We start from the raw sequence: 24,771 nt of genomic DNA on the forward strand, positions 1-24,771 counted from the left end.
CTGGCTTAATCGACAATGTTATGTATGTAGGACAGAGGGGAGCAGCTGTCCGACAGCTGTAAGGCCCTTTTTTACCTGTTATGTTTAAATGTATTTGTAGATCTGTATATATATATATATAGGTATAAATATATGCACAGTAGTCCACGTACCCACGTACATAATAATGCAAAGTAGACAACACTAAAATGTACGAATAAGAGTAAAGTAAAGAGTAAAAATTTATTTTGGAACGAGAAGGGAGAATAGGGCATAAGGACGAAATACCAAGTGTACATGTAGCACGTGCTCCTAAGGAACTTCTTGACTCCCTCGCGTGTCTGAACAAGTGCATTGATTGAATATTATTTTTCGAGGGAATTTTTCTTTGGGTTACTATGTATTTTTATACGTATTTGTCTGCCTTGTAAAAGGGAGAAGGCCGTAATTTTTTATTTCAATATTTAATTCCCGTAATTTCGGGGCAGACAAGAAAATTTTTGTTAACATTTTGGTTTCCAGGATTTTGTTAATTTATTTTAATCGCTGTAAAATGAGATTAACTTGGTGTAATTTCATTTCATTGCGTATTTAACTTGGAGGTTGGTGTCTTGAGCTCAGGGAAATTAAAAAAAATATCGACCCGGGAAATTTAATTTATATTTAAATTAAAAAATAATTTAAAATTCATTAATTTATTTATTTATTTCTGAATGATGCTTAGTTTAAATTAAGCTGATCGGTTGAGTTAACATTAGTAATAATGAATATATTTTTTAAGCATATAGTGTACAGCCGACAACGACAACGACAAGTAGTGAGTCACGGAGCCTCGTGCGCGCAACCGAGCGATATATCTCGAGCATCACGCACGCACGCACTTACGTATACACACATATCACACTCTATACAACATATATGTATACATATACATATACACATATAAGTACGCATACGCACAAAATATACGCGTACACATACGCACGCTTAGCGTCGTACCCACTGCACCTAGAAAATCGATACGGCGAATCTAGCCGGATTATATCCTTACGAGGCTTCCCGTGATGTTTGCATCCCCTGTAACCCTCACCCCGTCAATGTACCCCATCTTTGCTCTCCCCTGCCGTCGCCGATTCCCCCCATCAAATTCTACTCCACACTCTGTACAACTTCTCGCTAAGTCGATATTTAGTTCGGATCTATTTCGTCTTACCAATAATTTTCTTTTTTCTTTTTCCTTACTACCATTATTGTTATCACACTCTACAGACATGAAATTTTTAAAATTTGGCTTTGCCAAAAATCTAATAATTAAAAAAAGTTTTTGTTGATTTTTTATCAACATTTTTTTGCAAATTTCGTTGCAGTTAAATTTATTATTTAAAAAAACGTAGTAATTATTTTTTATGTTGGGGGACTGTGGACAATAAAAAAAAAAATTTGACTCGTAACTTATCAATGAATCAGAAATTTTTTTTGTGTGTGCGATGTATATTCTACCCTTGGATTCGATGACAAATATTACACGGGTGTGTTTAAAAAGGTCCGGGTGCGTCGATGAGAATTGGAAAAATATTATTCGTTTCACTTTTTTTTCGCTGGTAATGTCATTGACGTGTACGGGGTACGTTTTGCATTTTTCAACGGTAATTGCACGCTAAGGGCACTGACGATATATTATTATGTGCACGTGAGGACACACGTGTGCATGACAAGTTACATATATTTAAAACGCTAAATATTTTTTTATAATTATTTAAGTAAAAATTAATTTTTTTATTATTCTGTGAGAAGGGAATTGATTTTCAACCCGTTTGTACTTTGAATTCTGTTTTACTCTTTTTGTATAAAATGAAGCGACGATTAGGTGTGGCAGCGAAAAATTCCGCTTCCCTAGAGAGATCAATTTTAGGGAGAAAAGGCCGTATAACTTTTAATGTCGACGAAAGTTGGGAAGAAATTTGCCCGCGGGTTAATTGCATCTCATCGCCATTCCTCATATTTTTTACTCAGTAATTTTTAATCTTTATTTTTTGTTTATTGAAGACCATTTATTAAACTTAAATTTTTTAAATCCTTAATACAGTTTTTGGTTTTATGTTTACGATATCTAAAAGTTTTAAATTTTTGTTATCTCAAGATAATTCTGTTGATTCTTTTGAATGGAAGTTTGCTCGACTTTACACAGCCTCAGTTTACACGAAAATGAAATATAAATGTATATAGATCAAATAAAAAATCCTTACTGATATATATATACTGATATATATATATATGTGTATATACACATAATCTGACAGAAAGAAAGAAAAATATACAAACTTTATAATCGTTTTCATATACAATATTAACTTAATTTTTTTTCTGATAAGAAATAACAAACTATAACTCAAAAATATTTTAAATATCAAAATTACTGAATTTATTTATTTTTCAAAGGATTTTTTATTTTTTCAGTTAAAAATTTCAATTGACTAAAATTTCAAAAATTAGTTCCTGGCATCTGAAATTCGTGGAAAATAATTTTGAAAGCCCGGGAGAAAACAAAATTTCCAAAACATCTATAAGTTGAACTAGAAAATTGCACATCTTTTCGTAAATACAAAAAATTTCAAAATTTTGAGAATATGGGCTGAACAATTTGATACTAAATTACAGTTCAAATTTCAAGTTTTCAAAAAAGCTCAAGATCGTCGAATTCAAGTTCAAAATTTTGCATTAAATTTTGTTTTAAGTTCACTAAAACGTGTTTGGAATGATTTTGTTTTTATCTGAGACCATAAATTACAATGATCTGCAAAAAAATGTTTAAAATTCCCATCTTTCTCGACTTTTTCGTGAATAAAAACTTATAAAACTAAAAATTCAGCATAAGTAAAAAAATAATGCGAAAAAAGCCATTGGCGTTTTTCAGTTTCCGTCAACAAACAGCACGCGCTGAATAATGTAAAACTAGCTTTAAATTTCAGTTCTCTCATTCTAGAGATTTTACTCCATTTTCCTTCTATTCACTCTACATAATTCTACTAAAAGAGAAGCTAAATGTACTTGAGTACATTCAAGTACTCGAGAATAGTAAAAAAAAAATAAAAGTACCCGGTAAGAAAATTTCAAATAAAAATATAAATAAACCAGAGGCAGTAGGAGTAAAAACAAAAAAAAAGGTAAATAAAAGTAAAATACGTGTAAATTCACCATCACCACTTTATTCTCTTTTGACAAGTCGATCATATACTTTCATAGTTGATACGCATACATATTTAATATATATGTGTGCGCACGTATCGGATAAATATTTCTGCGTGTGTCAGCTCGGATATGTGTAAGTCGCAATACGTGGTGAGTGAAAGAGAAAAATGTAAAAGATGAAGTAAAATAGGGGTGGCATATATTTATATGTACATACTACTACTACTTATACATATACATATATATTATATATGTATATATATTTATGAGCAGTAGTAGTAGTAGTAGTAAGAGTATTAGTGTTAGGGAGGCTGCGTGACTCATCCTATGGGAGAGAGTCCTGTATTCCCGTGGCCAGGAAGCAACGGTGGGGGTGGGGATCGATATATCGACTCGAGGAAACACTCCTACCACCGTCAGAAACTGCGTAGCACGCTCCGTGACACGCGTTACCAACATCATTTCTCTTGCCCTTTGCACACTTTTATAATATCCTCTACTTATATTTTTTTTTACTCCGTCATTTATTTATTTAAAAACCATTCGATATAATAATTACTGTATTTATTTATTTAATCAAAATTAATTATTAAAATTTCATTTAATGAATGCCAGCCTCGCTGCTGGTTATTGATTTCACGAGGTAAATTTTAAATGATTTTTTTTTTTTATTCTGTTGGTGAATAATTACAAATGAATTTATTTGAATTTATACTGAATCGTAGTATAATTTATTATTTATTGATTATTGTTGGGCTTGGAACCTCTATCTGAATAAAGAATAATCATTTGTCGGTATTATAAATATAAATAAATCCGAGTGATTTCTATGCGTATGTTAATAGTACATCTGGCATAAATATGGCGTAGAATTATTAAGAAGGTATTACTGGGAAAGTATTAGTGTTGTATAAAATATACAATTTTGTTAATCTACTATTATTAGTCTTATTATTATTATTATTGGTGTTATATATATAATATATATATAGCCGATAATTTTGAATTGATCGACCTTCGCGCCATTTTCACACATTCGCGATTCGCCCTCGGACAAAAAAATTCAAAAAAAGGGGTGAGTTAATCCTGAAATATGTAGGTACTAACGTGCGATCAAGTCTATATACGACTTCTAAGCCCTTTTAGTTTCGACGAGGTGTTGGATTTCCTACGACCAAAACTGTATTAAAAAATATATACATATATATACTAGTATTTTTAGTATTTGCTGAAATTCAAGACAGAGTTAGACCAAAATATATATACGTATATATTATTGGAAACAGATAATCGAGTGGTTGATTCCCAAGATAAAGAAAAGTCTTTTGTACTTTGAAGTTTAAGGAAGATTTCACTAAATTCATCTTGAAATTCACTTTTATGTGCTTATGTATATGTATAGATATATATTTAATATCACAATACTAACAGGTAAAATCTAGGATATAAAACGATATTTTTATCAGTCGTAAAAAGTTTAAATAAAATATTAAAGAGTCCATTGTTAAAAAGTACAAAGGATTTTTTAAAAAATTTCCTGACGAAATGACTTTTTGGAGACAAACAAAAAAAAATACACGAGCGTTTGGAGGAATATAAATTATAAAATATAATAAATCTGCTTGATATTTATAATTTTATAAAAAAATATTTAACAAGAGACTTGATCAAGCCGACGGTTTCACTCAACTACAGAGCTTCACAAATAATTGTATCGCATTGGCTTACGGTTTCGGTTTCCTCGATAAATCGAAACGAGGAAGCCTATGAAAGGTAAAACGAGAAAGAGGATATCCTCGTTGTGTATTATGTCGTAAAGGGCAGACGATGGCTGATCTACAAGTGACAAGGGAAAATTTACACTACGTCCTACACCGTATTTACTACCGGCTATACTCGTATTCAATTACCAAAGGACCTATTTTTTTTATGTACTTCTTTAAAGTTAATTTTATTATTACAAGTAATTATTTCTATTTTTAGTTCGTTAGTTTCAATGTTAATTATTTTTACACTCATTTTTAATTAGTATGTTAGTTAATTATTGTGTTAGTAATTAATGAGTTTATTATTTTCTTTCGTGTTAGTAATTTTTAGAGGTGTGCAGATAATTTTTATTTATGAGTTGTTTACATCAAAAAGGACAATTCAAAATTTTTACTAAATAATTTAAAATTTTCACTAATCCAAATTAATTATAAATTATAATTAAAAATTTTTAATAAATTATCTCATGTAAATGGAAAATTAAAGTTCGAAATTAGAACCAAGTATTCAAAAGTTTAAATATAAGTCAAAATTTTGAAAAATTTGAATTGTTCAATTCGATTATATCTGAAAATTATTCACACACTTCTTATAATTAAGTAATTAATGTTATTACGAAATGTTAATATAAAACATCACACAACTTATACATAATTTTAGTAATTTTGTTTTTGTTAAAATTGTTAGAATTGTTAATAATGTTTTTTAGTAAATTTTTGGTTAGTAAGTCGCTGAAAAATTCATAACTAAATAAAAAAAATATAATATGAATTTAGCAGCAAGTTAGTGCAGTACGCAACTAAATTAGTTCATTAGAGATTAGTGATTAGTGATTAGTTATTAATTATGAGGTACGAATTTATGAGTACGAGTAATAAAAGTCGATTAATAATTTATAACATAGCGGGAATATAACCTGTGGACGAAAGTTGAAATAGCTCGAGCAACGGCTCACTTTGCCGTTAAAGGCGATAAGTGCCCGATAAGTTGTTGTATTGCCGAGTTCCTCAGGGTTATCTTGGCTCCAGGGCAACAAACTCGCAAAGGCCAACTTATATTTTACTGATCAACACAAAAGAAAAATAATAAAAATATTTAATAACATAGAAAAATATTAACACACAACAACAATATCCCGGAATTATTTCCTTTAACCCGTGATTGCTAAAGTAAATGCGACCGTCCACAGATTTAGCCAATTTTTTTCTTAAAATTTCAGTAACTTGATTGTTTAATTTTGGGTCTAAATAATCTAATCTGTATATTTATTCGTGCAGATTTGAAGCGATAAAAAATAAATTTGTGGGTGAAAAAAATTGATTTGAAATTTTTAAAATTCGATTGCCCGGAGGTAGGAAACCGAATAAAAGTAAAATGGTTTCTTCTTAACCTACCCCAAAATTGAAGCTTCCAATTTACTGCGAGTCTAAATATATACATGCATATATATATATTTAAAATATATATAAGAGGAGGGGGTATATAAATTCTTATTTTAAAATTGGTCGAGAATTCATCGCGGCGTTACGTCAGGGGTTAGATTGAGCTGGAAATTGTGGTAAAAATCGCGGAAGAATAAATATCTACCCCAAAATATATATATCCCTACGCAGAAAATGTTATCAACTTGCGTGTAAGGCGAGAAAAAAGTGAGTATTCGAAAATAGGCGAAAAACTCAAATTTAACACATCCTTGGAAGACTTTCAAGCCTGGAACTTAAACGAAATCGAAAGTTTCCGGAATCGAATTTTTCCGTTCCTTAAAATCCTTTACTTGATATTATTTTATCCTTGTTTTTTGAACAGGAATTATTTTCGAAACGTTATTCTGTTGATAAACGGTTCTCTCGACTCACAATAAAATCTTCAAGTGGATTACCGATATTTCCTTATCGCCGGCAAACTCGAGGGCTTTAAAGTGTACCTACGTACGTAGCTATGTACTGATAGCTGGGAGAGCGACCAGGACAGATACCACTACTGTATTCATACATAACTCTTGTCAGATATCCTCCAAACCGATTATCAACTTTTGAAATCATCAAATATTATACCCCCGAGACATTTCGGCATAATCGGGTATTCATAAAACTTTTTATCCTCACCGAAAACATTAATTTCTTTTAAATATATATGAAAATGAATATATAAACTATTGATTACAAATTTTAAATTTATACCTCCCAGTACCTAATAAATATCTCATTTTTTTTACCTCTTCCATTCATTGTAAATAAATTGTGGGGCAAAATGAATCAGCCCGAAAATTCCCCGACTCTTATGCGTAAATATTTCAAAAATCAAAATTCTAACTGATATTCATAATGTGAAAAAAAAAAAACCATTTTTTTGAATCGAAAGATGATAAATTATACAATTGATTAAAATTAAAAATTTATGAATGAAAAGGCGAAAAAATCTATAGCTTTCGTGTTTGAGGTTCGCGTGATCGGAAGAGATCACCAACAGGTATACTGTATATGTATAAAGATGTTTTGTATATACATATATAGATGATATGAAATCAAGTTTGAGAAAGTCCGTAGAGTTAAGTAGTGTAAAAAAATAAAAAGATGAGGGTGCTATACCCCAAGGATATGAAAGGCATTTTTTTTGTCGTAGGGTGAATTGTTATGACGGTGAACCTGTAGTATCTATATGTATATATATGTATGTACGTATACATACAATATATATATGAAACATAAAATATAGTTTCGTTAATTTATCGTCATTGTTGTTTTTCCTTTTCCACACTAGCGTTTCTTATAAATTCAAAGTTTGACCTAAAAATGTCGGGGACATAATTATTTATAAAATATATATAAATAATAATTATTAAAGAGCTTCACTTTGATAGATTAACGTATGATTAGTTGCTTATTCTTGTGGACAAGAATAAGTTAAGAAAAGCTAAGACTAAGACTTAAACTACTTAACTGTAACATAATTAAGTATGAGGATAAGTTAACGAGTGATGGCGTTATTGATTATTGGAAACATAAGATGACAGTAAATTTTATATTCTGGTTTGCTTTGTCGTCTATAAACTCGTGCACCCGATCGTTTATTACTCTCGCAAACAAAAGTTTACTCAATGCAATGTAACTTTCCCGTAGAGTACTATCTTGAGCCCTTTCACCTCTTCCGTTTTCGTCGCAGCCATCTCGATATCGACTACGTCCGCGGGCTCTCTAACCAGGGCCGTCTCAATCTCTATCAACCCAGTCTACAAATAACTAATATTACTTCAAATATGTACAGTGGAGTTGCCATTAAAAAAATAATAAAATTTTCCGACAATCAAATGTTTAAAAATAAATATTTATCTCGTTCAAAGCAAAAAATAATTGAGATATTAATATGTATTTTGATTTATTCAATGTTAAATTATACTCAGCAAGTGTTGTGTGTGTGTGAGTGTACGAGCGTTCAATGGCCATTACATATGATTCACAGGTCAAATGTCGTACAACAATAACAACGTCAAGAAATATAATTGATTTGTTTGCTTGCGAAAATCTTTCACTATCGGTGTGAATGCTCCCGTACGTTCTATTTCTTTCATTATTTATTTATTTATTATCTCAATATTTTTTATAAATTTATTTTTAAAAATTACAATTCTTTAAAACCGAATGTGCAGAAAAAATAATTTTTTTTTTTATTTTAAATTCTAAATTGAATTTCTTCAAAAATTTTAATTTAAAAAAAAAATAAATTTAAAAAAATACGTTCGTGCTCCGAGTGTACATTAATAAAATTAATTTTAATTAAAGAAGAAAAAAAAATTGATATGATTAAAAAAAACCCGGGTCGGGCCTTGAACTTGCGCTCTACGATAACTCGAGTAACTTGAATAATTTACTTTTAATTCAACGGTATTGATAATTAAAATAAAAATTTATAAAATTTTTAAAATTATTAATAACAATAATAATGATAAAAATTAATAATGGATGAGAATGTTATGATATCAAGCAACAAAAGATGAAAACGAGGGCTAAAAAAAATAAAACCCGGTATATTGAACGTCAGTACAATAATAAACCAGCTCGGTTATCTGTGTTTCTGTATTTCCCTCCGGGAATCCTCTTTCACCTCAACCTCTTTCTCTATATCCTCTAGCTTCCCTCTGTTTATTCCCGACGGTACATTCAGCCGACATCGAGGCCAAGTTCACGCTAAATATATATATATATATATATATATATATGTGTGTAGATGTATATATTTTATATAAAGCCGAAGCTATATCTATAGAGCGTCCAATCCGGTGGGGCCAATGTCGAGGTTTGCGAGCTGAACACCCACTTCAGCTACTCAACTATTCTCTATTCCAGCGTCCAAGTCACCGGCATCAACGACTTTCAGCTGGCTTCCATAAAACTTTTCCCTGTATAAAATATTTATAAACACCTCTATTACTAGTGTAATTTACCGACTATGTACACTTGTACTCCATTAAGTGTATTGCTGTGCTGTGGTTACATTATGTCCCGTTCACACGCTCGTATCCTCTACACGCATCGCAAAAAGATAACGACATTGCTATCTACTATTGTGAAAATTACGCAGGATTAAATTTTCATTTTAAATGAGCTAACAAGTCACGCGTATCAAATATAAATGCGTGGGAAATTTTCCATTTTATTTTTCAATATTTAACTAGTTTATAAATAAATTTATTCCTTCAGTTTAATATTTTTATAGTTATTTTTTTTTTTACTGATTTTAATTGGTCACTCTGGTTTTTGATATTTTGATGGATTCAAAAAAATTTGAATTAAGTAAAATGTCTGGACATTAATAAGAAAAAAAAAACATGCAACTAACCTTTTTTTCCGTAAGTTTTTCACACCGTCTCATTTTACAAATCTGATGACTCTTGTCGTTTCTGCATGGCGCACAGTCTCCACAATTGTCTTTTCTCTGGCAACCAATACACTCTCCACACCGCTTGCGTTTTTTCTTAGCAGGCTTATCACCCAACCCATTGTCGCCGTCAGTATCACCAATACCACCTCCGAGATGTCCATGGGGACCGCGATTCCCAGTCGAGGATACAGCGGCAACTTGACCAGAGCTCTCGACATTCCCGCTGCCATCTTCGCTTTCCATGGAACCAGCTCGAATTTTTCTGCGTTCTTTTTTCCTACCGTCGACTCCGGTTACACGGGAAGTCGGCGACGAATCGAGGACCGTGGACATCGGGTTCTGGAAGTTGGTGTGATGCAGTTGAGGGTAATCCTGCTTCACGACCGTCAACACAGCGTGATGCGGGTGCCCAGGTGGGGCCTGGAAGCTCTGCACGGGACTTGAGCCCAGCAGCTGGATGTGTCTCTCATCAAGTAGTTGCTGCTGCAGCGCTGGGACCTCTCGTGCTTGCACAGGAGCAGGGACTAACGGATAGCCGACCGTCCCACGAGGATGCGCATGCGGGGGAGGTGGCAAAGGTGAACCAAGCGTGTGGAAACTCGGCAACCCGACCGCGGAAGTCACTGGCGGCGAATGTGACATTGAGGCCGGCGACAAGGGTGTAAGAGCCGTTAACTGTGGCTCTGATTCACTTGGTGGCGCGAACTGACTCGCGAAACTCGGCAATCCTTCGCTATTTAGTCCAATAATATTACCGTGTTTCGACTCCCATGGGCGATATTGACCCGCGAAAACCACTTCGCCCTTCGGGTCCATCAGTCTGCCCGAGAGCCCTTCGTAGTATTCCCAGGGTGACATCAGGCCCAAACTTATGTCCTGGCTATGCAAAGCTGTCAAAGTATTTCCACTATCCATACTAACGTCACCAGAAAAACTGCTGAATGGCGGGAGATGTCGATTCGGATCACCAGGCCCAATGTTACCCGGTGAAACAGCAAGCGCACTCGGGGGGCTCACCCTCTCCGGGGCGATACCCTCCTTTTTAACTTCTGCGCTCATCTTCTCCGACGCATCTTCTGGTTATTCATCCGCTCCTTCGATTATTATTATTTATTTATTTATCAACTTTATTCAATAACTCAATTATTTATTTTAAAATCTCAATTATTGACGTACTAGTCTACGTAAATTTACTAAATTTATTTATGGAAATGATTGTACTTTGATGCTAATGATGATGATGTGATCACGAATTCTCAAGGCTAATTATCTGAATTTAGATTTCTTTTATTTTAACTTCCGCACATTTGTTGAGCTTCACGTTGGCTAGCTTCCTTTAGCTTTTTTTTTTTTTTTTTGTAAAATTAATTAATTTTTTTTTTGTATCTTAGTTTTTTGTACTCGACAGGTTTAGGCTACGAGCTGAAGTAGATTGGTTCCCGTACGTATTTAAAAAGTTTATTTAATTATAAATTTATTTTTATTCCTGAGCGAAAATTTTAAAAATTCGTTTTATTTACTCCGTTTATTTTTTTTTTGTTTTTTTTTTTTTTTTTTTTATATGTAAAATACTTAAAAGGTTTAACTATTAATTTATATACTCTAACTTCATTATTTTATAAATTTGTTACTCTGGCTCCAGTTGTTTAGCAACAGTCAACGGAAGTCAGTGCTTAGAAATATATTTTTTAAATTATTTTTTTCAGGTTCAAGTTCAGCTACTGCTAGCTCGTTATGTACGTCGTTGATTTGTAAAAAAATGGTTGATTCTTTGGTTTATGGTTTGCGTTACGCCGTATGTCACTTGCTCACAATTTACTTTAAATAATTCTTCTTCTAAATTTTTAATTCAACAATAACTTGCACTTTAATTTTAATTTTAATCCTTGGATTTGGCACTGGCGGACTTGTTTTTTTTTTTTTTTTTGTAGGTATCAGATATATTTTTTTTTACACTAGAATAAACTACGGCTTCTTTAGTTATCTTTATTTTAATTTTCGTCTCTTGATTATTTAAATTTATCCAACAAAATTAATAATAAACAAGTCTTTTTATTCCTAAGCTCGAGAATTATTTACGTAGACAATATAGAGACTAATTAATTTGTCATTCGCACTTCGTAAGAAAATATAAATCACTTGAGGTTATTATAGCTTAGAAGGCTGTTGATTTGTACGTTCTGCAACAAAAAAATAAAATAATTATTAATTTGTTTTATTCATAAAAAAATTATTCTCTTAATTAATTTTATATCTAATGTAATTATTTTTTTTTTGTTCATCAAATTTTTTAAAAATCCCGACAATATCACTCCAAAATTTGAACTTTCTTTCTAAAATCGAATAGTGAAAGTCAGTAAATATTTACTATTTTCCAGTGAAAAGTGTGCCAGTAATTCCAAAAAGTGAAACGATTTGCGCTATGAATTAGTGGGTACTAATTTCGGTAGTCCATTTTTAGAGAGTAAGTAAATTCGATAAAAACAACGAGAAAAAAATATCAAACTCTATTTCATAGCAAAAATTATGATAAATTAAAAGAGCTACCCGAGTCAAAATATTAAACGTAAATTGAACGTTTTTAACATAATGAACGTAAATTGAACGTTGTGGACAATGATCGGCCTATGAAGAAGCAAAGATATCGGGAAAAGAACGCACCAAGCTTTATCGCAAAGTTCTCCAGACTAATTCACAAAAAGATACGTATCCTTAAGGTCTTCCTTGAGAACACAATCTATGGTGCTGTCACCTAAACGAAGAACATTAAATTGAAGACTGACGCTGCCATGAGGTTGTCCGATCAAAAATTATTTTATCTATAGATAATTAAATAATCTACCTTAAATACTACGTATCTTTTTGCAAATCAGTCTGGAGAACTTAGCGATGAAGTTTGGTGCGTTCTTTTCCCGATTTCTTTCCTTCCTCATAGGCCGGTAACCGTCCAAAATGTTAAATTTACGTTAATAACGTTAAAAACGTTCAATTCACGTTTAAAACGTTGAAAACGTTTAATATTTTGACTCGGGTATCCATGAATCTTTTGTCCAATGAAATTAAAAAAATTAAAATAACAATTATTTCAAGCAGGTAAACATATAAATATATTTATATTTATATAGTTGATTTTTCATAAAAATAGCCTTTTGTTAGGCGGGGAGACATAAAGACCAGCAAAGCATGCGATGTATGGTTTAAATTGTTTTAAATTTATCAAGTACAATACATGATGTTTTATATATATTTAGATGTGCGGATGTGTTGGTAGCAATGTGTGGTGTGATGTAGATGTTTAGCTGATGTAGCTGACGGGTGGGTATGAGTCGAAGCTCGCTCGTTGACCACGCGCTCTACTCTCGTTCTCTTGCCAAGGTTACTATTACGAGTCCTACTCCCCCTACACACGCGCCCACCTCAGCTATTCCCACGCTTTAGTATTCGTAAACGACTATCCCACTGCCGTCATTCACACAACGCACGATAACAACTTATTCTTCTACTGTAATTATTTTTACTACACACTTACTACATAATCGAGTAGTTTTTATTCTTTTAAGAAAAATTAATAATACATAATATGTTGCTTTGCTTTGTTAGTTTTGATGTTTATTTAAATTATGGAGTTTATAATTTTATACATTTTTTTTTTTTTTAAAGAAAATTTCAAGACTCAGGTGGAATGTGAATTCGCGAAAAATGATTTTTGGTTTAAATAAAATTTCAAAAATTAAAGATTCATTTTCGAATCTGAATATGGAGTAAATTGACTGCAGTTATAACTAAAAAATATTTATTTGGTTTCATGATTCTTCATTCTGCCAGTAAAAATACTAAAAATTTTAGGGTCACTCGAGTTCTCACAAAAAAATGATTCAAAAATTCTACTCATTTAAATATTCACTAAAACAACCCAAAAATTAATGAAAAATCTAAAGTTGCCCAAAAAGTCCGTGTAACCCACCATACCCATTCTACCCCAGCGTTTCCTGTTTTATAAAATATACTGAAAATGTTGAGTGATGAAAATGGTTTATTAATGCGTCAAGCTAGAAATGCCATAATAACTCAAGCTCAAGCGTCACGGAACAAGGACCACGTAATATCGATCGGCTTAACTCTCCAAACACGTACAGCCAAAGTATAGTCAATTCAAAAGTTTTTCACCCCCAGTTCAACATTGATATCTACGTCTACGTCACATATTACGATTGCATCATATTTCAGCCAACACTAAATAATTTTATTTGAAAACTTCAACATTAATCAATAAATTAATTACACTGTAAAAATTTCCAAAATATGTAAACATGAATTTGGAGTTAAAATGGAGTGGATTTTTTATTTATCTACTACCCTTGGAGTGAAAGTAAAATCCACATCCCTCCGAAATCACTCCAGAACTCCGAGTCATAGAGTAAATTTGGATTTGGATTTAAATAAAATTCATACTTACTCCCAATTTTTTACAGGGTAATAATATAATATAATATTTAATTACAATAGTATAGAAATTATTTTCGACAAAGGGGATAAACGTTAATCGTACGTATGCGACAATTGGAGGCATTAATATTACCCGCGTATAGAGTATGCGGATAGTAGAGCCCGGCAATAGTAGTCTAATAATTCCCCGTAGCTTTGAAATTTATCTTCTCGTCCTCGACCCATTGTTAAATGTTGTAGATCATCGGCCACTCTCTATCCACCTCTCGACGTGGATAGAAATTTACTACTCGGAGCTTTCGCTATCATTTAACCACCGGCCGCTTTCACTGTACTTCCATTATCGTATATTTTAATTCACAAACACTTTGTTTGTTTCCTTCGTATATTTATAAGTATATATATATATGTATTTATTTTATTACTATTTCGTAAACAAACATGCACATTGGCCGCGCAGAAAAATCACGAGATTGTCGGTAGAATTAAACTTAAACAAATCGGTGCAGTATATATTTATTGAACAAACTTAATACCGCGAACTTTAGTCTTTAAATGCCGCGAAACTTGTCAGTGAGATGATATATATACTGCGTAGCAGTCTTCGCGCATTTGATAGCGTACAAATATATTTACTATGTCCAATAAAAATAATCAGTAATTATATTTATGTTTATATTTAAATTTATTTTTATTTTCTTCTATTATTAACTTGTTTTTTTGTTCGCTCTTACTCAATTAAATTTAATCATCATTAATTAATTTATCAGCTAAAAAAATTCTTTTCTTAGACATTCTTAAATAAACATTTTAAATTTAATCAATGATATTTTTTTTTTGTAATTTTTTGCATGTAATTAACATACAAATTTTTGAGTTTAAATTGTTAGAAAAAATTTTTTTTTACTCAGGAAGATTTTAAAACATTTGGTATCTTTGAGCATACAAGTTTTTTTTTTCTTTTGACATAATATATCTGATGTATACGAGGATGTGAGAGCAGCAGCTGGTTTGGTGTAGTCGGGACAAGCTGCACTTTCGCTGAATCGACCGTAGCGAACGCACAAAAATTCAATACCGCCTCTCGCGAGTAGACCGAGTAGAGAAGAAAGAGACGAAAAAAATGAACCAGAGAAAAAGAGAAAATAAGAGAGAGAGAGAGAGAAAGATGGCCCATGGTCCATACTATGTTTTATGTACCATACAAACTATACAGCAGTACACCATAGTGCACGCTCTGTCGCTCAGTTCACGATACAGAATGCGCCGAAACTTTGTAAAAAGACTAATGTAAAGGAGAGCCCACTCCGTATTCGCGAGTAGAGAGCAACTTGCATTACATATGTTCGCGGCAAATACATCCGACGAGTTTCCTGGAAACATGATCCAGCTTTACTCCACAAAACGACAAGAATTTACTGTACATCCTCGTGACACACTGACTACAATACACCCAACGAAATCATCTTAAGAATACTCAACATCTAAACTATTTACAAAATTTAATTTAATTAGACTATAAAACCCAGACAACAAAGACAGTAAAAATAAATTCTGTCTTTCCCTCTCCATCCATTTTAAATTTTTTTAGTTTATTTACTTAACGCATGTTGTTTTTAATTTTTTAAAAACTGTTTTTGATGCGCAGATAAAAATAATTACGGTACAAGACCGAGATGCATTTGTTACTCGTGTCGTCGTATGCAGAAAGTGTAAAGAGAGTGAGTAAAGTCGACGGCTGATCCTCCAAAAAAGAGTACTACTACACTTACTACTGCGACATCTACTTTTACTACTACTACTGCTTCTGCTGTTGCTGCTACTACTACTACTACTTCTACTACTGCTACTACGGGGTTCAAGAAGAAGCAAAAAAGCTCTTGGGTACACTTTCGCCGACCTCGTGATGTGCCGCGGTAGAGTCTCGCGACAAAGGCTGCTTGATTCAAGGTCTCACGCACACACTTATCAGCCTCTCGCGTTTTATATATCATACATACAAACCAACTAAACTTATACGCATGCGTTAATTCCCTTCTCTCCTTTATCCCCTACAAATACAATTCAAATACAAACACACACATACACACACATGTGCTGCGTTTTGGTGGTCGTTATACTAAACCATCTTTATAATCTCATACTATCATCCCGTTTACCAAGATCCATGTGCACGTTTCAAATTTATGAATATTTACTTTTTTTTTATTGATTGCTCTTAAATAAAAAAAAAAAAAAAAAACAAATTCCAAATTTAAATTTGTAATTATTTGTTATGGTTAAGTATAAAAAAATTTTACTGTCAAATAAATTGAAAAATTGGTACAGCAGTGGGTGGAGAAGAGAGAGAGAGAAATCCTCTTGTTTGCCGAACAATCACAATATAAAATGTTTCGTGTGTCGCGCATGCGTTTAATGTACTTGCGTTAACATATAATATATAGTACATTTACATGTGTCTAGTGTGTATTTATATTTGTATGTGTGTTTGTGTGTATAAAACCCTTTAACTGCCACCAATACACCTTGGAGATATCGGAAATGATATAAAATTGCGTTCACTACGTCGCTGATATTTAAATTGGTTCGCTAAACCACAGATTAATGGGACCCAAACTACACCGAGTGCTTTTTGCGTTCGCTTCTCGTATGCTTCGTATAACTGGTTTTCTTAAATATAAATTTGAATAAAACACTATTGTTATGTTGTTTGTTTTTTATCATCTTGTATAAAAAAAAAAATTATTGTTAAGTTTTTTGTTGCGGGTATTTAGATTTTGAAAAATGACAAGCACGGGTACTACGGTAATTTCATTGGATATCAAAAATGATGTTAACTGCAGACATGGAAATGAGAGAACGTAATCGGTATCGGTGCCACAAACAGTCCATTGACGTGGATTTATTTTAAAAATTTCGTATTGGAGCTTTGGTTGAACGCAATAACGTGACAATCTGTAGATGCCTGTGAGAGTCATTTGTATTTGGGTAGAGCATGTGGGAATGTTTGATTGTAGACCGTAGTTGTAGAAGGTAATGCGATTAAAAAACAACGATAAAATAGAGCGTTTGAATTTTTCAGGATTAAATTTTGTTTTTTTATTCCGGATTTTGTGTGATAATGTATCCGGACCTAAAAGATATGTGTGTAGAATGCTTGACGTTAATCCAGGGTCGTTACCTCGTTGCCTCGAAACATACATCCGGTATACAGTTGACTATAAATTTTTCATCGAGAAAATATACTATATATATAAATTTTTTTTGTGCCTCAATCAAAATGAAGTTTTTGAATCAAAATTTGGACAATTAATGAATAATTAGATATTTATAAGTTTCAAAAAAAATTTTTCATTGAATTAATTTTAAAACATTTAAAATCAAATATCAAAAATTAATTCCATGTCAAAAAACTGAAAAGACCGCAATGGGGAATTTTGAATTCTTGAATGAAAAAAAAGTTCCAAGTCTGGTGAAAAAAATTAAAATTAATATTATTGATCAATAATTTTATGAAAAAATTTATGAGAAATGAGTTCTGAAAAAATGAAACAAAACAAATACTGTAATTGAGACGTAATAAAAGTCAAAAGTGTAATTGATATATCTGGGGTTAAAGCCAAACCAAAAAACTTTAAATCACGAATAAATGAAACACAAAACTGATCTGTAGAATCGGAGCAGCGGCTCGGCTTTTGAATTCTCTCATGAGATTTTAGCAAACCGCGATGCGGTTTCCCCGTCGCCGCGTGCCGATTCCCGGTCGGTGGGCGATAACTCCAATAAAAAAAAAGGAGAAAGAAACAATAATAAAAAAAGTATATAAAAATAAAGATAAAAAGCGAAAAAGGAACCTCGAGGGACCGGTGTGCGCCCGTAAATCTTTCCCTGGCGCCCGTTGTTCTCGCGTTTTCTGTTTCTCTACTCTCTTTTCTCTCCACATGCTTGCCGGTTTCCTCATATTATACAGTATGTATCCCCGATCCAGTATAGAGCATATACTATTCCATATTTAACAACAAACCCATCCCGACTTATTAAAAAACTCGAGCTCGTCATCAGTAAAAGTTAACTCGTAGAAATTAAACTTTGGCGATTTATTATTTTTCTAAAAGTTTTAGTTCCGCTCAGTCCATTCGCAATAGCAAAACCCAATTCTCTCTCGTCTCTCGGATGCTTTTTAGCCTGGACCATTCTCAGAAAAATTGTCGTGTTACGAAACGGAAGCCGTGTTTTATACGACCTCGAACGTTATTTCGCTCTTTATTTTTTCCTTTTACATCACTCTTAATAGTTTCCTCGTGTGTCCCTTTTTTAAAACCAGGTTTACGATTTTTTTTCTATATCACGAGCCCATTGTTTTACATTCAAAAAACAAAAAATTTATTATATACAACATGAAAAAAATTCCACGTCTTGAGCCAAAAAAATTTAAAACCAAAACTTCCGATCCAAATTTACTAAAAAAAAAAATAAAAAAAAAACTTCTGAAACTTTATCGTTTCCACGTTTAAAAAATACCCAGAGTTTTACAGGGTTATCAACTCGTGAGTCACAGGTTAAATGTTTATATTTATCCAGATCGTTAATAAAAGTGCCTCTGAGCACTCGAAATATTTTTTAAATCCCTCTGTTATTACTTTTTTACTCCAAAAACTAATAACGGTACATTATAATTAAAAATAAAATAAATAATGAGTATTAATATTTGCGAGCGTAAAGAGAAAGAATTTAAATTTAAAAAGTAAGACTTAGTGAAAAATATTTAAAGGGATGAGAAAGTGTACGTAGACATACTTATATATCTATATGTAGATATATATATGAAGTAAATATAAAGCGAATGAAAGCGAGAGTACTGAGAGTGAGAGGGAGTAAGAAAATGAGTAACTGAGTGAGTATGCACTCTCATTCTTATTCTTTTCCTTTTTTCTTTCATCTATGCCACTTTCATTCTCAAACTGCTGCACACAATTTTGTAAAAAAAATTTAATAAACAAAATAAAACCGTCCACGCGTGCTTGCAATTGCGCAGAGTACGGGATGAAACAAAACCTGATACCGGGACACAGATCTTGTATTTCGGAGTAAACCCAAAATAACATAAATTTGTAGCATAATCACACATCGGGTGGACAATTTGAGTGAACATAATTTTGATAATAATTTTTTTTATTAAAAAAAGTGTATCCGTACTTGTTTGTTATCAATAATTCATTGATCCCTCGTCATCATCGGCCAATAATTGTCACGCATATTTAATTATCTTGTTTAATTCACGCGAGTAACAGCAGTAATAACGAGAGCGTGTCTCCCGCATCACGATATTACACGAGTGAATTGTAATTTTTTTTTACTAAATAAATAAAAGTAGACACGCACGTTATCAGAATAGCGTCTGCTCCAAAACAAAATATAAATTTATTTTCACTATTGTCACTACATAATAAACGCACACTTAACTCCAGTAGTCCGCACTCAAGTAAATTTTGAAAATAATAAATAAAATACCCGGCGTTGTCGCCGACATAAACGGTGTCGTTATTGAAAAACACTTATGGCTACTCGTTATTTAAATTTTGGTGGTAAAAAATATATGTATATATATTTTATTTAAAGTTAAAATTTTTTTTTATATGTATATTTATTTATATATATATTTAATATTTGTTTATAAAATATATATGCCCGAACACGAGTATAAAATGTGTTGGTTTGGTTGCGGGCTGGCCCGTGCTGTGTGTGCTCGCCGCGCAGTGACTGTGTGTGCTCCAAAATGTATTCTTTGTCCGACGAGTCGCAGCTGCCCGCGTTTCATTCTTCGTTTAAGTCCGCTGCTACTCGTCACTGTTCGGGTGTCATCCCGATACTACCGTGGCGGGAATCCAGGATACGCCAGGATAGATACAAGGTAGTAGTAGTAGTAGTAGTAGAGGTGGTGGGTGGCGAGAGTGCTAGTAAAATTATTACGCTTATGGTGGAATGAAAACCTAGACCCTGTGTTGGTATTATCGTCTATATATATATATATATATATATATATATATATATATATGTATATATATTTCACTTTAAAGTAGTGGGGATGTTATGCGCGCGCAAAACGCAATGCGCCATCTTGTTGCAACCCTTGGTTTTAAAAGACATTTGATATATATATCTATATGTATATATATATATAATTAATTCAGTTATTATTTTTGCATCTACCAAGCACTAATTACTCTTTAAATTGCTTACTACAAATAAATTTTTTCGCTTACCCTTAGGAAAAAAAGAAATTTTTAAAATTTTCCGCGGGTTAGAATTACTTTTAAAAATATATTGATTTTTATTTAAAAAATTTTTTTTTTATCACTCGAGATTTTATAAAAAAATGTATAATTAATGATTTATGGTAATAATAGTTTATCGTTATGAGAAAACTATTGAGATTTAGTTTTATTTTATGACGCACGAATTTAGATAAGAGATTTATGTGTAGAAAAAAAAAACTAGATGATAGAGTCTGATGGTAGAGTTGGATCTCAGGAGATTCAAGATACGTATGAGATGTATATACATATATATTTATACATCTGTATGTGTATATATATGATGGCACATAAGTTTTGGATACTATTATTATATCACGAGGGTACGGGGAGATGATTATCGAAGGTGGCGACGTACCAATGGAGATTCACCACTTTTTATTTTTTTTAACTAAAGAAATACCCCCATGGTTTTTTTTTTATTTCATATATGGTGTTTGAAGTATTAATGTACGTATTTTTGTTTGGAAAAAACGCCATATGCTCCTGACAATTCTTGATATATCTCACAATTCCTTCATTAATTTTTCTTTCGGCTTTTGTTCACAACTAAAATGTTTTTTTTTTTTTTTTTTTTTTTTTTTTTTTTTTTTTATTAAAAAAATTTTTCTAAGCGAGAATGGGTTTCTCAGATCAGTCAATATCTTAATTAAAAATAAATATATACTTGCACACATACTTATTCATCACTATTATTATTATGAATACTCTTGGACATGAAATTTATAAATAGAATTAATAATAGTGAAAGAAAATGTTAATTACAATTTATTTATCATACATTTTTATTTGGTACAATGAGCGCAAAAATAAATATAAAGAGCGTGTGTGTATGTTGGCAATAATAATTAACGGCGACGCGACGTTAAGTAAAAAAATTATACCTTGTATCCGGACGTGTGTTTTTTAACATAAAAGAGTGAGTATATGTGGCGCAGAATAAAGAGTAAAAAAAGTATAAGTAAAAAAAATAATAAAAAATACGTGTGATATAAATTAGATTGCATTGCTTAACCTCAACTCGGCAGTAGTACACAGTGGATGCTCGGTAAACCGAATGCACACATGTGTGCGCTCGGTCGCCTCGGCAGAAAGCTGCGTCCGATTTTCCCAGGTAGATTTTTCCGGCCGCATATTTTTAACGGCCGACACTCGGTCACGCATGCACACGCGGAGACACGCATATATGTATATATTTATATATATACACGAATACATTATATATTTATATTTATATACATACAGTTGTCTTTTTGATATGAGCATCAGTGGAGGTTAAAGCGAGACAAGAATTAAAAAAAAAATTAAATAATGGAAAGGAATATATATATATATATGTATATCTGGTCCACTAGTGTGTTAGTGTTGTTGGACACCCTGGTTGTTATTATCATAACAATGCCGACGTATGCAGATATAAATTAATGCGTATTCTTTAGCAGGGGGTTGACGTACGTCGTTGCGGCTTTGCTGCCACTGTCGAGAGTGACAGGAGATGCATCAGACTTGTCCTTATTCGTCTTCTCTTTGTATGCAGGGATATATATTTTTTATGTATAAGTGTGATTCTCTAATGTCGGACTCTTTTTATTCTGTATTTTTATCCATCGCATAGAACACATCTTATCTCTATCGCGTTCACATGTACCCGAGGATTCATTGCGGATGAATGATCATAATTGTCCCGACTTATAAGACCTTATCGTGAGATCTAGTGATCTGGAGACTTATAAATTTTAGTTGCTATTGTGATACTTTAAAATAGCTAATGAATAATGAATATGTAAATTAAATTATTAGTGATCGGAAGTTTGGTTCAAAAAGTTACCCCCAGCTGGCGAATTTCAAAAATCTGTTCGTGAGTGCTGCGGAAAATTTCCAGTAATTAATAAAAGATAATTTTTATTCGAAATTAGTACTTAAATTAAAAAAAAAATCCTTTTTCAAAATTTTCCACATGTATATGAAATAATTGTCACAAATTTCAAAAATATATCAATAAATATTTGATGAAGCTGACACTGTTCAAAATTTTAAAATTTCTACTTTATCAAAATTAGGGGTTGATTTTAAAAATAATCAATTTCAATCATTTATATGAGTAGTCCCATATGTGAGAAAATTAATTGCAGGTGAAAAAACTCAAAAAATTCCATAACAGTATCATGCAATTATAATTTATGCATTGAATGACAATATAGCTGATTGACTAATAATGATAAGGATAATAATAATAATGGAGATATTAATATTGTCACGTAATACCTGTTACTGTCGTCATCATGCACACATACATGTGTGTATTCACTGGAATATAATGAAGCGGTGTCTATATATATATGCACACGGAGATCGAAATGCCTGGCAGGAGAGCTGTCAATTGTGATCGCAAGCCAATATTGGCGACGGACGCTAATAAGACCCGGCTCCTTGAGCCATCTGAGAGCATTAGTAGGATATTCGGGTACTATGTCTCACGGTGTTTGTGTCACGCTTGCCATCGCCTCTACATTGTATATACAATTACAGATTATCTCCTCATTATATTTAGATTCAAATATCTACCCCGAGAATGAGGTTTACAAATTTGTGTTTCGGAAATATTTCGATGCGTGTACATCAATATTGCGTATATTTACGATGAAAATTAATATTTTGTTGCAGCTGTGCAGTCAAATTATTCTATTTGTTTTTTCTGGTAAATATAAATAGTAAAAATTTGTTTGATGTTTTTCGATCAATATTAAATTACGAATGCTATTAGTAGTTGATATTTTGAAAAATATATATGGCAAGAAAGTTCAGTCGTACAAAATATTATTTTTGAGAATTGACGAAATTTGTACTTTTTTTTTAACATTTATTTAATTAATTAATGGAAATCGTTTATTGATATAGATTCTAATGTTTTAGTAAATTAAAAAATAAAGAAAAAAATTAGTAACTCTTAAATCTGTTAATCCAGCGTGAGTTTTAAATGAATATTGTTGAATGTACTTGGTAGTATGTAGAGTTGGCTCAACTCAGAAAGTTTGTTAGGGCAATAAGAAAATGAGGGGTTGAATGCTCAGATATATATATATCTATATATGAAGTCAGGGTGAATTGTCTTAAATTTAATACCGAAGTAAAGTAGAAATGAGAAAGTTGAATTTTCAAAAGTTTAAATATTTCAAATTAGTTTGTTTAAATTAAATTCAAATTTGATTATTATCATTTTTTATCGTCCAGGTCGATCTTTTGAAGGATAAATATATTGCCCTAACATATATATATATGTTGCAATTAATGGGCGAGGTTCAGTTTGGGCAAAAATATAATATAGAGTTTTGATAATGTGTAGTGTGAGAGAATATAAAACGTTGTAGAGTTTATTGCGCTTGATGTTGTATAGAAATTCACTGGCAAAATCCGGACAGATGTGAGGGATACAATGATGCTGAAATAAATCAGTTTATCGAGGCGACCAGGTAGGAAAAAGGAAACCTATGTCCACAGTACACAGTATAGTGTCTCGATGCTATTGTATATCACGTACTCGCGGGACCAGCGGTTCCCAACATACAGTGTGCACGTTATTATTATTGTTATTATTATTAGCTAACAAACAAGACAGTTACCAAAAAAAATTAAATCTCTGTGGAATTTAATAATTTTGACTGGAACAAATCCGGATGGAGCGAAATATTAAATCTTTTTTTTTTTTTTTTCTTTATTTACAGTTGGAATATAAAGTTGCAGGACATACTTTTTGTTTTAGAAATTACGAGTTATGAAATAGTGTAGTATAAAGTAGTAGGGGATTGAGAGAAAATGAGTAAAAAAAGACAGGAAAATACGAGGGAGATTGAATTATTGGCCGAGTCTGTAAGAAAACTTTTCTACCCCAGTATGTAGGTGGTGTGTGTAAGCTATAGAAAAAAAATAAAATAAAAAAAAAACAATAGCGATTACTTCTTGCAGGTCGAATTGAAATGTGTGTCTTTTGTTTATTTAGACATACATGTATATATATTTATGTGTAAAGAAAATATAGCAGGAAAAAATACGATCGATGAATGTACGTGACTTTAACTTGAAAAGTTTTCCGGGTGATTTTATCACTTGGACTATTTTTCGAGATAAAAATCTTAATTTTAACTATCTTTCTTCACAAACATTTTATTTTAAATCTGATAAAAGTATTTTAAATTTATAA

The 24,771-nt window shown here is 32.0% G+C and overlaps 1 protein-coding gene across 1 annotated transcript in view; it reads right to left on the reverse strand.

The window, feature by feature from the left end:
* The window catches only part of LOC103575228 (methylcytosine dioxygenase TET), a 67,214-nt gene extending 47,222 nt beyond the window's left edge, over positions 1 to 19,992 (reverse strand). Inside the window, exons 1-2 of the mRNA XM_008554933.3 lie at positions 19,456 to 19,992; positions 9,772 to 11,993 (exon numbers count right to left, since the gene is read on the reverse strand). Of these exons, the coding sequence (XP_008553155.2) occupies positions 9,772 to 10,872 (1,101 nt within the window). The 5' untranslated portion in view covers positions 10,873 to 11,993; positions 19,456 to 19,992. The remainder of the gene's footprint in view (positions 1 to 9,771; positions 11,994 to 19,455) is intronic.
* Positions 19,993 to 24,771: the final 4,779 nt, after the last annotated feature.

The sequence above is a fragment of the Microplitis demolitor genome, chromosome 3 (assembly GCF_026212275.2).
Source record: "Microplitis demolitor isolate Queensland-Clemson2020A chromosome 3, iyMicDemo2.1a, whole genome shotgun sequence".
In the NCBI taxonomy this organism is placed as follows: Eukaryota; Metazoa; Arthropoda; class Insecta; order Hymenoptera; family Braconidae; genus Microplitis; species Microplitis demolitor.